Consider the following 19,228-nt stretch of genomic DNA (forward strand, 5'->3'; position numbering starts at 1 on the left):
CGGAATTGAACACGTTTTGTTTGATGTGTTATTAGGCAAGCATTAAATCGACTAGATTGATAATTGGACTGAAATGACTTCATATTTCAATTATTTTTGTGTGTCTTGGATTGTTTATTTTAAATGAGAGTAAATAATATAAATTTAGACGTGCGCACCAAGAATTTTGGTTATGTTTTATGACACATTTTAAAAAGCTTTGTGCTGATGTTGTTCTAAACAAAAATATATGTTCAAGAACAGTTATTATTTTTTAATAAAAATTGTATTTATTGGCATCATGTCCTTCACTAACGCATTAATAAGCAACAGGACTGTATTTTATACTATGGTGAAAATCGACAAAGAAAATACAATGTTACAATAATCAAGGAGATCATTCAGTCCACGGTATATCAAGCGTAACTGCAAAGAGTTATGTGGACATATACAGAGTGGGAGTGTAGGCCTAGCGAAGTATTGCATTTTGTTTTGGAATTTCGCACAAAGCTACTCGAGGGCTATCTGTGCTAGCCGTCCCTAATTTAGCAGTGTAAGACTAGAGGGAAGGCGGCTAGTCATCACCACCCACCGCCAACTCTTGGGCTACTCTTTTACCAACGAATAGTGGGTTTGACCGTAATATTATACGCCCCCACGGCTGGGAGAGCGAGCATGTTTAGCGCGATGCGGGCGCAAACCCGCGACCCTCGGATTACGAGTCGCACGCCTTACGCGCTTGGCCATGCGTTTAGTTTAGTTTTCTATCATTTTTATCAAAAGACATATTTCAATTTTGCATCGTAAATAATTATCACCGAAAACAAGACCAAAGCTACTATTATAAAACAATATTTGCTGGATGCTTTCTATAAAACAGCCTATTTGCTGTTGGGCACAAAACTGTCCATTAAGTTATTTGTGCCGTACCGAATGTGTCCATCGAACCCCAAATTTTATAAGCTCTCAAGCTCAAAGGGCCTATAAATTCGAGGTAGATCTGAAGCTTACTAATTCATAGTGAAGAACTATAAGGTTTGTCCGAACTATAAATTTTGTAATTTTGTTGTTGTGATTTTAACATCCGTCCATCCACTGAATGATGGAAAAAACACAAACACGATTCCAAAAAGTACAGCCAGTAAAGTAACGACAAAGGATAAAGACATTCAACACACGTAAAAATAAGTGCACGCACTTCTTATTTATGTTATTTATTACATAATTTGTACGTTTTCAAACGCTACAAAGCAAGATTTGCCAAAAATAAGGATAATGTTTTAATCTTTTTGTTTATTTGCAGGCTTTTTCTAAGCTTCAACTATTCTCATACATTGTTGTTTAATTAAGATATTTATCGAGGTTTTACTGACTGTTGAGGGTTGCTGACTATAAAGACACTAAATCTTAGTGATGCTGAAACTTCTCTTGCCTGTTTTACTGAAATGAAATATTAAGAAATATTGAATTTGTCCAACGATTTTCAGTTTATTTCGTCTTTTCATCAGTGCTCTTGATAGCAAATATTATCAAGACCAATTATATTTTATGTAATCCAATATCGTTGCACTATATAGATTTTTATTTCTTTAATAATAATCATTATTAGAACACGTTTCAAGATTTCTTCTCACAAGCGTCATATGTCACGGATTCCATTAATGGAATACTACTGTAAGTGAAACGGGAAAGGTGATAAAAACAGTTGATACACAACGCGTAGTTTAATTTCCAAGTATACATAATACAAAACTTACTGTACTCCATATCACTACTATAGGTTCATATTCAATTAAACTATCCTATTTTGTCACACAAATAAGTAAATAAATACGGAGGCTATTTGAAGAGTATTTCTTCAAATACTTTTACGTCGAAGTTGGGCTTGGCTTAGTGATTAGAGCCCTCGACTCACAACCTCCAGGGCGCAGATTCAAATCTCATCACTATACATGCTCATCCTTTCAACCGTAGAACCTTTTAAAATACGACGGTTAATCTCAATTTTGTTGGTTTGTTTTGAATTTCGCGCAAAGTTACACGAGGGCTATCTGCACTAGCCGTCCCTAATTTAGCAGCGTAAGACTTGAGGGAAGGCGGCTAGCCATCACCACCCAACGCCAACTCTTGGGCTACTCTTTTACCAACGAATAGTTGGATTGACCGTAAATTATAACGTCCCCACGGCTGAAAGGGCGAGCATGTTTGGTGTGACGGGGATTCGAACCCACGACCCTCGGATAAAGAGTCGAGCGTCCTAACCACCTGGTCATGCCGAGCCTGGTAAAGGGTAATCCAACAGTTAGCAGTATGTGGTCTATCACTTCCATATTAGGGACGACTGGTAAAGACAACCCTTAACCAACTTTGCGAGAAACTTAAACAAAGAAACAATTTTTATGTTGAAATTATTTACATTGAAACAGAGAACTGCATATCGAGTGTGGCAACAAATAGAAGATTGGTCATTGCTAATTCTTAAGATTAAAGAGGGTTCGCTGTTGTTAGTTGCAAAATTGACATAAACATCGACCTACATTTTACATGTATCAATGTTTAAAAAAGTCAGAGTTTCTTCTGGAAGGTTTAATAAAGTTGATTTTATTTAGTGCAGTCTTAGGACTAAAAATAAACTGTTTTGACAAATAAAACATATGCTGGAATACATAGTGTGCCAGCGAACGAGTGTTTTACAAAACTATTTCGGTGGACTCAGCAGATAGTCCGATGAGGTTTTGCTATAAGAAAACACACACACACGAAATCATTACTGTAAGGCATGTTGTAATAGCTCCAGATATACCGAATTAAATAAAACAGCATTACACAAAAACTTGCAATTTAGTTCAATAGTTCAAACGAATATTTGTAGACCAGAATACGAACGTAAAAAGTTTGAAAATATAAATATATCGGTGTGTATAAAATCAACCTTATAGAATACTGTAACCGAAGCAACTACGAGATATTCATTCTTTCGTTCTCCTCTGAAAAGTTGATTAAATGCTGAACTAATTGAATATACATATTTGATTTAGGTGACATATTAAAAGTCAATAAATAGAACTCAGACGTAGCATTAAAGTCAATGAGATTGAAGTAAGAAAAGTACGAACCAAGCTCGCCATTAGAGCACTTAATATTTGAAGAGAAAAGTATCTTAATCAAATTGTTTTATTAAGTACATGTAAAACTAAAAACATATATTTTCTAATTTCGTATTTAACAAATTCAGTAAAAAATACCGCTTCAATAGAGTTTCAACCTGTAATGTAAAACTGAATCCTTCCTTAATTAGTTCCAAGTCCTAACTTTTTATCGAACTATAGCTTCATGGTACTTGAATGTCTTTGTGCTGAATAATATTCAATCTTAACAGGACGAGACAGTCGCTATTATATCACACCAATTCAGGAACAAAAGTTACACTTTATAGTTTAACTCGTTTCTTCTGATTATGTTAATAACTTAAGGTTAATAATTCAGTTTATTTTTCAGTGTTGGAAATGTAAGAACTCCAAGCGTATGTTCTATGTGCACAATTCAACTCTCTCTTTACAAAGTATAAACAACTATCTCATGTGTTGATACACACATAGTTTTAGGATCAAATTGAAGGTAGTTTTATACTAAACGATGTCTTACAGGATATTTGATGTTTTTAAGAAAAGTTTCTCAAAAAATAATAATTTAGTTCATTAAAAATTCTCTGCCTAATATAGCTGAAAAAAATAAATAAATGAAATATAGATAAACAAAAGAGATTATTTACGTTTTGTGCACTCGAAATATAAGTTTAACACCTGTGGATTTTGTAAAAAGTTATTTAATCAATTTTCTGGCTAAGAAAGAGAAATATTAAACTCACTACGGATATAAATTCAATCTAACAAACTGCAGAGTTAAGGACACGGATTTACTTTTCTTTCTTATGATAGTGATTGATCCTACCGATATCGTGGGTGTTCCGCTACAAACTTAAAAAAACCTTAGAAATACTCTGTAATAGTAGTGACTGGTGAATATGTACATATAAATACGGGGCAAAAATAATAACACTAGTGAGAAAGTTTTAGTGAACACGTGTCCTTTTTATTCTTTAAATAAATATCATGTTCCTAGCTATACGAAGTTTAGTCACCCAATCCGTATAGTTTCGTTAAGAATCGCGATAATAAATATCAAAATATTTACTCATAGCAACACGTGCATTACATTTTATGTGTGTATTACTTTCAAAATGTGAGGGTTGACAGATTTAAAGACATTAAATAGTAGCAAGTTAGATGAAACTTATGAAGATGTATCAAGATATAATAAAAGATAAACTATAAAAAATTGTGTGAAATGCTAGATGTTCATTAGATAATTATAGATAACTTATGTTAAATAATTATGTTTTTTTATTAAACTGTTACATTAAAGTGGATACAATTTACTTCGTATATGTAAGTGCATATATAAATATATATATATATATGTAGATATGAATGTTTATTTTACACAACAGTCTTATAACCTTTCGAAATTATGAATATTAAATTACAATAAAACTGACAATCATTCTGTAGGACAGATATATATACAGAGTTTTAGATATCAACACGTTCCTACTTAAAAATGCTATAAACAAATACATTAGCATTTTAATTTCCTTAGAATTAAACAGCAATTAAAGTGATGTTCATTTTACTTGTAACTATAGTACTGCTTTAATGCTAAATATATGAAAATTTAAAAACTATTTTTTCCCAAATATGGACTTGTTTCACTGCGAAAGAAAGCAAATATATAGACAAAGTACATCTTGACCTATCTTAATACAAGATGCTATAATAACAAAAAAGGTACAACATCCTCTTCCTTCAAATGCTTCTCCTGAGTAAATAATTTATCCAGGCTTGAAAACAAATATGAGATTGTAAATACGTATACTTCATATTTCCAAAGTGAACATTCAACTATATACACATGCGAAAATATTATTCACCTATTACCTGATAAATTCACAGAAATATTGTATTTATCTTAATATCTCATATATTACAACATGGTTTACTATATAGTATTATCTTTAAATCATAATAGTTTATATGAGATAAATAGCATTATTACCTCACTCGTAAACATTATCGTAAAACATTCATATTGGATATGCAATGTCTTGTAAACACGTCTAAACAGTAAAATATTTTATGTGTGGTTGATGTACAATAATAGCGATAAATTAATAGCTGGATTATTATAAATATTATTTACTATATAAAGCGTCTTTCAGAGGTCTATAAAAAGTGTGATACTTCACGTACGATACCCATAATACTAGTGCATGGAACATATAAGCAATGAAACTATTGCGAATTAAAAACATCTGTCATACATTAGTATACACTGGTAAGAACGTTTTCTAACATGATTTCAAAGTAAATATAAAAGGTAGGGTGTAAATTTACATTTTTTTGCCTTTTAAGATAAAGAAGGTGAAACAAGAATCATCACTTGTTAAAGTGCATCGTAACGAATTCGACGATTCGTGTGTTTGGTGACAAAAACGACAGAACACTACATTTTTGCATGTTATCTTCTTACACATGAATTGATGCATATATTAAAAAAACTAGGTGCCATGGTTCTGTTTGTCTCCACTATGTGTGGTTGTGCATATGTAATATTAAACTGGTAAATTTATTTTTTTTATTTTTTTTAATATTTAGAGAAAATCTACTATGGTTATCTATCGTTGTATCCAGTTTTGATGTACTGAACATAATGAGAGCAGACAGTCAGTAGTAACCTATCACCCATCATCAATAACATGGATATGAATATTACTCTGATGATGTATTCACAGCTTAAAATGCGGAGAATATTTTCTAGGATCACATAGAGTAGAACACAATTTACAAGCACCTAAATCCAGAGTTCTACTACGTGACCAAACAGTGTTCAGGGGTAAAATAATAATGTCTAAGGTAATTCAAATTTTAAAAAATATATTTGGTTCAAACATATAAAATTGTTCATTTGTTTGAAGTTAGGCACAAAGATTTATGAAGGGCTATCTGGGCGCTTCCCAACACTGGTGTCGAAACCCGGTTTCTCGCATTTTAGGTCCACAGAACTACCACTGTGCCACTTGGGAGAGGTGGGAGTAAATATATAAAATAATCTTAGATTTTAACAATGATGGTTTAGCATCATCTGTGTTATACTTGGCAAATTTAATATTTCAAACATTTATGATTTTTATTCTCCAAGTCGACAGTGAGTAACTGATTTTTGAAGATAGGTTAAATAGAAAGTTAGAGAGATATTGATTTTTTTTCGTATTTAGGTTTTAAATTTTTAAATTGTTAATTATCAGAAATTAAACATTGAGATACTGTTCTTTTCTTCTGTCACAAATACACCAAGTTAATTGCTATTTACTTAATGTCTCTCTGAAATACACCTATGTTAATCATTTTGAAAGTTTCCTAATAATCACTTATTACATTAATATGAGGCCTTTGCTATATGTATTATAAGGTTTTAAACCGATGTAAAATTTTGTGTTTCACAGACTTTTACACAGAACATAATTTGTTTTACAAAATGGCTGCATAGTAACGTCATAACAATATTGATAAAGCATATTAGTCACTTCTTATACAGATCACAGAAGTTTTGTGGATGCTCTCTATATAAGTGATTTTAGGCTAATTGTTAAACTTTTATGTTAATTATGGTGACAGATGCTTTAAAATAGTGTTAGAACAAAATAGTGGTGTTACCAGGAAGTACACAGTTAAATGATAATTGTAAAAAAGCGCATAGATAACTAATATATTAAAAATATATTAATAAAATTCAGTTTTCTAATATGGATCATTCAGTATAGATTGCTAGATATAAGAAAGCAATTTTAAGTATGTATCATGGTTTCTATCAAACACTGAGTAAGAGTAAAATTCTTTATGGTAAAAACCTGTTTCATTGATAATGATCGTACCAGTGATCGAAACTTGTACCTGTTCTATAGACTAATCTTACTTACTGTAAAAGTCAAATATTGTAATAAAATATACTTTACCAGTGAGTAAACTCAAAACGAAACTAAATGCTTAAGATATATTAGGAGTATTTAAAACGTATACTTGTTTAAAGAATCCATAAAAAATAAGGTACAGTGACCTTACTCTAAACAACGTGTTTTCAAATCATGCGGGTTTAGGAACAACAAATCTGACAATATAGTTTCAACTAACCTGTTCCAAGTCTACGTCCCATGTTATCTGGGTAGACCGCCGTGTGTTGCTGTATGCTACTGTCACAGAGCCCCCAGCTGCCAACCTCTGGCCGGAAGTAGGAGCCTGATAGCGATGTAATCCCGTTGTGCCGAGAGAGATCCGTGTGATCGGTCTGCGCTACGGCGAGAGGAGTAGCCATCGCTGAACCAGGTACTCCATAGTTTGTCGTGAGTTGATAGTGATCGGTCGGCGGCCCAGGGGAGGTCCACATGGCTTGCCCGGCCGCCTGGGTTGCCTGGACGTTCATGTACTGGACAGGCAACATGGTCACAGCAGTAGGTGTAGAGGGATACATTGTGGGAGTCAGGTTCGAAGCGTAGGGCTCGCCGTGAGCGCCGTAGCTGAACCCTACAGAGGAAGGGCCAAACTTACTCCCCATTTGTAAGACGTCTCGGGTAACATAGGGCTGCGAAGAACCATACGTTGGACTGCTGGCTGCGCTATAGGCCACTGGAGCCATGCTGGTAAAGGGACTGACCATCGCCAAACTGGACTCTCCGCCAGCGCTGCTTAAAGTCTGGTACTGCAGCTCACGTTCTCCGCCACCAGGGAGCGCATCAGTGCCGTCTAGAGGCAATGTTGTAGAAACGGCTACAGCAATAGGGGGCGGAGGACCAACAGGCACCACGGTAACTGTTGAATACTGATTGGCTGATTCCTGCTGATTGGCGTCTGGAATCGGAGAGACGGCGGAAGAATAGATGAGTGGTGGAGGAGGCGGGGCTGGACTGACCGTAGGGGTGTGCTCGCTCGTACTTGACTGAAGCTCTTTCGACTCAGCCAGACCTTGCTCTTGACCAGTATTGTCCATGTCCGCTAAACGTAAAAAACTAAAATATTTTATTACACCCAAATAACTTCGCGAAAAACGTATATAATATATTTTATATTTTTATGCGAAAATCCGCTAAGAATATTATTGTTGTACTTGACAAGAACAAAAATTACATTAATTTTGTATGAAAAAGTAAAAATAATATACATTTATACAGAAGGAATTATGAAAGTTAAAATGTATCATTATGCCTTCGATATAAATATGTAAGCAAACAATTACTTTCAATTATTTCTTTGAACAGTAACAATCATTTTAGGAGCATTTGTTTTACTAACTATAATTTACCATAATTCCTATTAAAAATTTAAAAAATTAAAGAGAGCGTTATATGTGCTCGAAAATTATATTCAGCTAAAAATACATCATAAAATCGCATTAGTAGATATTTAGATTTAGTGGTGCAGTAGGCAGACAGAAAATAATAAACTATGAAATAGTAAGTATTAATTGACATACCGCGTATTCGTCGCAATTAATCATTAAGACTAACGAATATTTAATATAGATAATTCTTCTTAATTACTGAAAGCTTGATGTATGGTTATGTTAGCATTTTGTTACTAAGTAAAATATATTAAGAGAAACGTGAAAATTATTATAACAACATAAAAGATGAACTTCGTACATTTGTTACTCTAACAATCATGTTTCATCCATGCAGAAAACTTCCTTAAGTTTAAAAATTTACTAAATGTTTCAGGGTGTTTTGGCAGTCTATACCCGCGCTAACATTCCTATCGGTATTTATTTTTAAGGTGTAAAACTATTTAAAAAGCAAAAGTGATTTCAATGTATTAAATTGAAACTACACAATAAATGCCAAAATTACTTGTGGTTGAATATTTCATCTATTCATATGCTAAAAGCGTATTATTGTGATTTAAAGCAATTTTATGGTAAACTTCATTAGTGTTAGACTTATGAAGTGCGAATAATTGCATAAAAAAGATACCTAAAGGTTCTTTAGAATTATGTTATTAAACACTTGAGTAATTGTTCAGGAAAAGGAATAATGGATTAGGTAAATAATCTGTCTTTTACGATTGATATATGCTTTAAAACTCTATATATGTTTCCTTTCTCTCATTTGACTTAGTGGTCACTATGAGGATTTATAACGGAAAACATCTTGTTGGGCAGGGCAAAAGTAGCCCGTTGTTTATCTTTATAATAAATAATAAATAAACGTATTTTAAAGTTTTCAGACATCAATGTTGTCATTGTTAGATGTAAAGTTTGCTTCCATATCAAAAAATGATGTAACTTAGTTTATGTTAGTGTGGGTTATGCAGAATTCACTCAAAGTTGTTGGGCTCTCGTTAACACGGAAAAATGCCTTAACAGTAGCATTACATCTCTAACAACATGAAGTTCATTGTTTATTGTACACACATATACTTTATGAGTAGAAAACGGGGTACAATTTTGATAAAACTGCTTATAGGTTTGAAGAAGTATTTTCAATACATAGGTTAAGGTTTCCAATTTAAGTGTGTTTTTTTCTTTGTAAAAAAAAAAAAAATAATGCTGATTCATATAAGTTGTCAACTACGTGTCTTGTCAAATTAATTTCTCACCCTGTTAAAGTGTAATGGTAACATGAGTGTATCAAATGACTGATATCTCCGTAGACTACATTGAAAAAAAAACAAAAATAATTTTTGTAATTTGAACAATATCCCTAATCTTAGGATCATTTGAAATATATGTTGGCATATTATGATATGTACAAAATATTATTATAAACATAATGATTTGAGAAATCTCCTGATTTATATACTTTTCACCAATCTCTAAAAAACTCCAGAATGAAGCCTGAGAATATTTTAGTGTTATAGTTACATAATTATACTTCAAGATTGAAAACGTCATGTGAAATAATCTTGTTATAATAATATAAAATATGTTTTGATAGATATACAGTTCAATGGCTCTGTAGAGACTGGATATGGCAGTGTAATGTGGTTGACATATTATTATACACTTCCTTTACTTTCACTCAGAAATTCTTATTAATAAAACACAGGCATACACTGTTCAGTCTGTCAGTGTGTAGACAGATTTCCGAACAAGAAAAACAACAACACATAAACTTTTCTTGTGAGCAAGATCACTGAGCAGTATTTGTTTGTCAACTATAGCTTGCACATTTTATTTCGAATATTTTTTGCATCTATTTAGTTTTCTATTTTACTAAAAATACCAACCCCTCAATGGCTAAGCGATAAGTCTAGAAATCTAAACGTTAAAACAAATTTCGATACCCGTGATGAGAAGAACACAGCTTTGTGCTTAACAAAAAACAAACATATAAACAAATTAAAGATACCAATTTTTTACAACGTGTGTGTGCATATACTATTATAATGTTTGTGTTGATATTCATGTTTATTTGGTTCAGAAAAATATCCCAGTAAGAAATACCAAACCGAACTTATTGTACTTATAAAACACTGATAAGCATTTGAAACAATCTATCATTATATATAATAAGGAATTTGTATAGAATTAAATCTTCTTCGTTTTATACAAATATTCGAAGACAATCGTAACTGAATGATCCAATGAAAGTGAAAATTAAATAATTCTGATTAAACAGCAGCTCTGTGGTAAGTCTAAGGGCTAATAGCGCTAAAAATCGAGTTTCTACAGTCGCCTTGGGCACAGTACAGATAGCCAGTTGCATATTTTGTGCTTAACAATAAATAAACAAGCTGATTGAAAACGAGTTTAAAAGGAGCTTTCTTTTCTTTCTATTAAGTATTTTTATCTTGAAATATCAGGACTGAGTTATTGTATCACGATCCAACTTGTGAAATACAGTGAAGGATTTCAAACGTGTTACTTTTACCGTCGTCCTTCTGGTTGTTGAAAAACATTCTTACAGTCAATCTCGTAAAATATTGTTTACATTTACATGGAAGATGAAACTGTAGATTAACAACATTTAGGAATTTGTTCATTTTTAACTGATAAAAAAATAACAAGTTAACTGTAGATGTTTGTTTCACCACATTTCTCTAAATGTTTTCATTGCAGCTAGAAACCAGAAGTGTGTAAAAAATAGAATTTCAGTTCTCTCCTTTATTTACCGTAAATCAGCATCCAATAAGTTTTTTGTTAAATACCAGAACACGTTAGTGGGGTTAGACGATCAGAGACAGGAGATCTTACAAAATGCAATTTACATATTCAGTATCGTACTTTATACTATTTATACACTTGCAGTTCACTTCTCGTTTATATAGCAATTTTTAGGCCTACTGTTTTTTTCCAATACTTCGCTGGCTTTCGACGTTCAAATCGTAAATTTCACAATATTATACTACATAAATAAATATAGTTTCATAAGTGCTTTGTTTCTCATCTCCCAGTCCAACTGATAAGTGGTGGCAATAAACAAAACGTTGGGCAGTGACTTGTGCGAGACAAGAGATAAATCTGCAGTGGTATTTATCATACACTTCTAATTTTAAGCCGAAATAAATAAAGAAAAAAATCTGCAGTTGACTTGTTTCTTGATGACGAGAAAACTACTTACGGTAAAACAATTCACAAGAACAGCTGATAGGGGTATTAAAACTTTAATTAAAATAATAGTTAATTTGTTTTTATAATAATATTTAGGATTATTAGCTTTCTAATAAATATCGTCGACTTTCGGCGTTTAAACTATTCTTAACTGCGATAATCAGCAAAAAAGATTAAAACTAAGATAAATATTTTAAAATGGAGTTTCAGTATTGGGATTTTATTTATTTGGTCTTTCTTTCTCTAGTAAACATAAAGAAAATTCAGCAAATATCAATAGTAAAAAATATTGATTCATAAACACTTGCTAAATTAACATTTTTATTATTCTCGAAATATTTCAGTGCAGTTGGTTCACAACACTTAAACTTTGAAACTTATATAGTGTCCTCCTTTTCTAAACAAACAACAAAGTAGGCAGTAACTCATTAAAATATCGTATTACAAAATTAAGTTCATACTGTTTTTTTTTTCTAATTTCATGATGTCACATTTTCCATGTTCTGCAGTGCTTTAATCAATTCACCTTAGTGCTGACAGCCAACAGAGACACTAATAAAAATTCTTCACTGTGAGACATGACTGCATAGTACGTAGAAAATGATAAATTTGTTAACAGTTATTAACACATTCTAAAAATGATTTTAAACTAAAATGTTGCTTACGAATGCATGTTTTAGCTACCTACGTTATACCCTCGGCTTTCGTTTCACAAGGACGGAAATTAGCAAGACCTTTGGTTTTTTTCTTACTAACTTTATGAAATATGTTGTTTAATTTTTTTGCAAATCTCATATCATTTCATCTTTATTCGAGATGGTCAGAGGTAAAGAACAGTGAAAATTTTTCCAACGTGTTAAACAAGCTCGAACACACAACACGCAGTAAATGCAAGCTATCCCTTAATAACACTATTATATATTAGTTTTTTATTAAAAGCCACACAATAAACTATCTGTGGTTTGCTCATTGCAGGTATCGAAATACAAATTTTAGTGTTACAAAACTTTAGATTTACCGCTCAACCACCTGGAGACGTTATATTAAGCGACTCTAGGGTTTTATAAATTAATTTTGCCCTGCCAGATTTTTACTTTTTTTTCAACTATCAACGACCAAACAAGCGCAGTGTTTTCTTTTATGATAGGTCACAATTGGAATTAATTCTCAATATTTAGTTATAAAATCGATGTGTTGTTCAAAAAAAAAAATCATGTTTTAATGCATTAAAATCTATTTGAATACCTTTTTTATGAATCATATACGTATGCAACGCCCCTTCTACACATTTTCATAAAACAAATGGCTTTTAGACAAATGTGTAGATTAGACAGAAAATTAAATTATTTATTTTAATTACGCTGATGTTTCTTTTTTACCAATTTAGTGAAATTATAATAACATGAAAAAAGCGAATATAGTAGTTGCATATAAAATGATGTCATCTACAAATTTACATTTTTCCTTAAAACATCCACATGACACGTTTAAAAATTGAGCATTTTTTCAGAACTGCTGCTCCTTTTCATTTTTTTTCTTCTTATTTTTATTTTAGAGAACTTATAGTATGAAAATATATACATTTCAGTACATAACTCGGATCACATTTTTTTAAATGCTATCAAGTTATCGAAGCGTTCAAAAACAGTAAAAAATTCCTGTTAATCAACACTCTTCTTTTAAGCTCTTTATCTTTGAGGTATAATTGAGATGAGAGAACCAGGAATGGATTGTACTTTGTATGTGAATCCTCATAAATCTGGTAAACCAAAGACTCAGCAGTTTCTGTAAAGAAAATCTTCATTATAATGATTGTCGTACATTACAGAATTTCTTAAACAATTTCCTCTGTTTTTCCAACAGTCTCGGTATAACTCAAACATTTGTTTTTATAAAATTAGAGGATGCAATAAAACATGCATAATTATTATATATATATATACACACACACACAGTTGTAAAATAATTTGATCGAACCTGAGTTAAAAATGTACTGCTAAATAATACTTTTATAAAGAGCGTAAAAACAAAATGCTAGATACTGTTACAAGCCCACTTGGTTGGTTATTTTTCAAAATTACGTCTTTACTGCAAATTTGCGTATATTCTTAACAGTAGTTATTACATTAAAGTTTAAAATAAAGCTTTGCTTTAATCATTTGTCGATAACTCGTAGATAATAGGTATTGTGTAATTGTGGTTCTTGTGTTTTCTGCTGTGAACATCAAAGAACATGTTATATATTTTCTAAATACTTACCAAATTGCGGTTTATTGCATACATTAACTTAAAAATGCTTAGAGATATATGTAAGGCGACTACAAACTAAACTGCTTCGAATGTATAATTGGTTTTCGATTATTTTTCTCCACTATAATATCTACCATTATAGTTTTCTCTCCAAAATATAAAAATATATACATATGTATCTATATAATAGTTGGTATTGATATAAAAGATGTTTTTAAACTGAAAGGAATCTTCATGAATATGCTATTCTTCCGAAGAAATAAAAATTTAAATATGGTAGAATTTGAACCTATTACTTTGTTGATCAAGCATATTGTTTAATCAGTAAAAGATATCGGGTTTCTATCCCCCTCTAATACAGCAGTAACTCTACGGACTTACAACGCTAAAATCAGGGGTTCAATTTCCCTTGTTTGGCTCAGCACATAGCCTAATGTGGATTTGCTATAAGAAAGCACATGAACACACACTTCTATCGTGGAAAGACAGTTTTAATTTCACTGATTATTAAAAACGAAACTAGGAGGACTGAATTATGTAAATCGATTTGTGAATTTTACTGCCAGTTTTCTGCTGGAACTGTCCATTTTTATGCGAGTCTCAAGACACAGTAGGTTAACTGGTAAAAAAACAAAAATGTGATTGGTTAATATATCTGTGAGCCGAGTCTTACCTGTTCTTACATTTTTAGAAAGTTTTCAAAGTTCGTATGAAATTTTCCTGGTAAATTCGTTACAAATCGCCATCTTAAAAAAAATAAATTTCAAGGCAGATTCTGAGTTACACAAAATGATTGGGATAACTGAATAATTCTGCTAAAATTTGTCCTTGTGTAATAATCAAAGTAGTGAAATCTAAGGATTATTACAGTCGAAACGTCATAGCTTAATTATCTAAAGTATCTGTCCAGTTAGTATGCGTAGGAAGCTTTCCAGCTTTAAGGAACAAAATATTACACTTTAATGAAAGCTATTAGACATTTTAATGGTCTGATTTCTGAACTATAGGTAGTGTAAAAATTAACTAATTTCCGGTTAAATAATGACATGATAATCTTAATTCTGGACTGTTACGATTGTGGTATAATTCCAAATAATGAAGATGTGCTTAAGCGTGTAAATTTTCAGGATACAAGGATGTAACCGCTACACCACTATAGCTTTTGGTTAATAGAAATATAGCAGTTACACTAAGATATGAACCGATGGAATTGTGATAAATACTTTCAGTATGATGATAGAACGATATTTTGACTTCTGCCTGGATTCGTAGGAGTACAGTAGATAGTGTATGACTTAAATTAATATGATTTTCAAAGGAGAGTATTGGTTCTGAACAGATGTAGAAGTATGTAGCATATATTCTGAATTAGACACTGGTTATATTTTATTGTTAATATGGTTTTTTGACGAATTATAATAAAATAGAACAATTTCTGGACTAATAATATTGTAGTTTACAATTCTTGTTAGTTGTACATGGCGTGGTTTCTGGGCAACTACGTGCATGATTAAATGCGTTGTTTATCACAAAGCCATGTTACTCGGTTTAGATCTATACTTAGAACATCGTGTACACAAGTGGTTAGCAGTGTATTGCTTAATCTTGAGTAGCTAGTTACTATATTGTTATTAAATTCAGGCTGATACGTTACATTTAAAGTAACAAAAGGTATCTGAACGTATATTTCTGTGCTCTGTTCATCCCAAAATGGGCAATTATTATTACCTGTCACATTTTTAAAGTATACCTTTTAGCATATCAAAACACAATTGAAAAATTTAAATATTTTTAGACTTATAAAGCAGTCATAACCTTAGCTTATAGTTGACGTAACCCAGAAGTTAGTTTATCGCATTAAGTTACATCTATCCTATGAATGCTCGTTATTAGCTTACCTCCAGCTTTGGGTACTTTGCCATTTTCAGCTTCATATGAAGTTTTTTTAATGTGAGTATAATGTCAATGATAACGTTGTTTTTTTTCCAAAATAGGTGAAACTGTCAGCTACATAAACAGTTCAAGAGAAGATAACTTGAATAGCTCTTTGATGGTTTATAATGCGTACAACATCCTCGTCGATGACAACTAGTACTGCCAATGACAATTGAAGGTTAGAGTCATACATTGCGTTTGGTCACTGAACGTAGTACTTGTTTTAGATCTGTATCGTTTAAACCGAAAGGGAAGAAACATTTTTTATATCTTCAATATTAAAATAGTTTCTGAAGAAGATAATATTTATTTTCTCTACAGTAGCATAACTATGGAAACTGGGTGCTTTGAAAAGCTAGTTTAGGGAATAATTAATTATAATTGTCCACTATTAGTGCAGAAATCACGACGTCCTCGAAAGATGATGTAAATTATATTATCGAATAACTAAAATAAATTTAAACTTAAATGTGTGTTACAACGAGGAAAGAGTATGAGAAATAATAAAAATAAATGCTGAATTTTAATTTAATGAAAAATTAACCATGACCATAATAAAAACTATCAGCCAGCCAAGATCGGAATCATGGTCCTGATTTATTTTTTACTGAATTTAAACATATATAATTAAATATCACTGTTTCCAATACTTTAAACTTATTTTCATAATTTTTATCAAAAGAATTATTTTTTATTTTCCTTTTTTTCTGAGGCAGGGAGTTCAAACAAAGACCACACTTACAAATCCACTATTATAATTGATTATTCATTAATTATAATTGTTAAGGAGAACTATATAAGTTTTATGTTAGGTAATATCAAATGTATACTCTATTTCATTGTATACTTCATAACTTCATTCTACCACAACTAACTGATAATTATTATTAATCAGCAGCTGTTAATAATCAAGAAAAAATGTTTTCAAATGTAAAAGTGTTAACTGTCGGTGGCCTAAAAATTAGTAAAGTATATATGTAAGCTCACGGCCTAAAATAAAAACTTCAATTCATGGCATTAACATAAATAGTAGTCGAAACTTTGAATTTTCGAATTAATTTGATAAACACTGTCACGCTGTATCAATTAGAAGTAAAACTTTATTATGGCGAGGTAGATACATAAGAAACTTACTAAAATACAAATATATCATAAGTGTTCATGTTTGTTCTGCTCTTCAATGTCACAAGTAGGCGTATCAAAATTCAATCTAAAACCAAAATCCAACGTACCTGCGCATCCTCTGAAGTCTATAGTGGTGTGTAATGTTTAACGTATTAATTTGTTTTTATCTAAAACCTCCGTACAACATCTAACTTTCAGAAACTTTGCGACGAACAGACATTGAGATGTTAGCTTCCTTTGTACTAGAAATATGTGTTTTTATGTATGACAAAACATGTATGGCAGATTATTGATGATATATTTACTGGCTTTTTTATGTATCCACATCTGCAGTATAAGCCTGTTAATTTTTCTCGTACTAGGAACTTTGTAGATTTATAGCTAATAACATCCGCAAAACTAAGTTATTTTACTGCTAAGCATTATCGAAATGGTACAGAGCTCATGATATCTTTTTTTACTATTAAGTATTTTCCATCTTTAAAACATTTCAATAGCATGTATTAAGCATCAAACACTTTGGACTGAAACTTGTAGAAGATCGTACCTCAAGATATAAAACGACCTTATGTTCTTCAGCCAAAGCAGTAAGGCGGAATTTTGCTGTTGTTTTATAGCACAGATCTAATTATATAAAAAAAAATGTTGGTTGTGCTTTAAAATATGTTAATTTAATTTTAACAAACTACCTTAAAAGGTTTCAAAAAGTAAAGTTTAATATCTGTTTCTCGTCACAAAATTTTTGAAGCAGATATCGACAATGTAAAAATGGCATATGCATTGGAAAAGTATTTTAGTAAATAATAAAGCAATAAGAATATATATGTAAAAATTGGCTGGTATAGGTTCAGAAATTGTTTATGTAGAGGAGCGAACAACGTTTCGACCTTCTTCGGTCATCGTCAGGTTCACAAAGAAAAAAAGAGGTAACTGACCGACAGATGACCACATTTTTGAAGGGGGTTGTGTAAATGAGTGTAGGAATATAGAGGGTGTGCTTAGATGTTTGATTATATTTATTAATATAAGTATAAAGGTGTTCCTTTGTATTGGTTTAATTTGGACTTGAGTTGTTGTATAAGTAAGGCTTCTTTAATTTTGCGTTTATGTTTGTTTTTTTATTTAGTATTTGGGTGTTTTCTAGGGTTATGTTGTGTTTATTTGATTTGCAGTGTTCGAAAACGTGTGAAGGTGACATTTTGTGTTCTTTGAATCTGATTTCCATTCTCCTACTTATTTCTCCAATATAGAAGTCGTGGCAGTTATCACATTGTATTTTATAAATAATGTTGGTGTTGTGTTTGTCGGTGTAGTTTTTACATAGTATAGATCTTAGTTTTGTGCGAAGTTTTTGAAAAAAAAATTGGTATTAACTGGAATCTCATATTTTGGTACTAGTTTTTGCTAAATGTTGGTCACTTTTCTGCTGATGTCGGGAATAAATTCAGTGAACACAAAAAGTCACCTTCACACGTTTTCGAACACTACAAATCAAATAAACACAACATAACTATATAAAAAACACCCAAATACTAAATAAAGAAACTAACATAAACAAACGCAAAATTAACGAAGCCTTAATTATACAACAGCTCAACCCTAAAGTAAACCAATACAAAGGAACATCTTGATACCTATGTTAACAAACATAATCAAACATCTAAGCACGCCATCTACATTCCTACACTCAATTACACAACCCCTTCAAACATGTGGCCAGCTATCGGTCAGTTACATCTTTCTTTCTTTGTGAACCTGACGATGACCGAAGAAGGTCGAAACGTTGTTCGCTTCTCCACATAAAAAATTTTCTCAACCCATACCAGCCGTTTTTAGATATATATTTTTCTCTAAAGCGGGTTTTCTCGACATCTCGGAAAGCGATAAGAACACTAATACATGAGTTAGTAAAAGTTAAGTGACATGTACTGGAAAGTCATTCCTGCATGCTTAATTTAAGACGTGAAACATAAAAAAACATCCATTGAAGATGCATATTGATACATTAAGAAGCTAAAACTTTGAAGTTTTACTTTTGAAGTTAAGTTATAAATGTAAAAATAAATTTCGTTAATTTCACTGTAGCTTCGTTAAAAATAGTAACTTCAAGGTATTAAGGAATTCTAATTACTCTGTGTGACTGCTCTTATACTTTATTTATCGTAAAGAATTACGTTCACAAGATTCGTATCATGATTCGAAGAAACAAAGTGGTCTTTATACTAATTCCCTTTATCTCTTTGATAAGTGATCAACTGTTTGAAATACTGCTTCAATACTT

At 31.5% G+C, this 19,228-nt stretch overlaps 1 protein-coding gene across 1 annotated transcript in view; it reads right to left on the reverse strand.

The window, feature by feature from the left end:
• Positions 1 to 19,228, reverse strand: part of LOC143252892 (GATA-binding factor 3-like) — a 70,567-nt gene that overhangs the window by 42,153 nt on the left and 9,186 nt on the right. Inside the window, exon 3 of the mRNA XM_076505711.1 lies at positions 7,227 to 8,098. Within this exon, the coding sequence (XP_076361826.1) occupies positions 7,227 to 8,079 (853 nt within the window). The 5' untranslated portion in view covers positions 8,080 to 8,098. The remainder of the gene's footprint in view (positions 1 to 7,226; positions 8,099 to 19,228) is intronic.

The sequence above is a fragment of the Tachypleus tridentatus genome, chromosome 6 (assembly GCF_004210375.1).
Source record: "Tachypleus tridentatus isolate NWPU-2018 chromosome 6, ASM421037v1, whole genome shotgun sequence".
Lineage (NCBI taxonomy): Eukaryota > Metazoa > Arthropoda > Merostomata > Xiphosura > Limulidae > Tachypleus > Tachypleus tridentatus.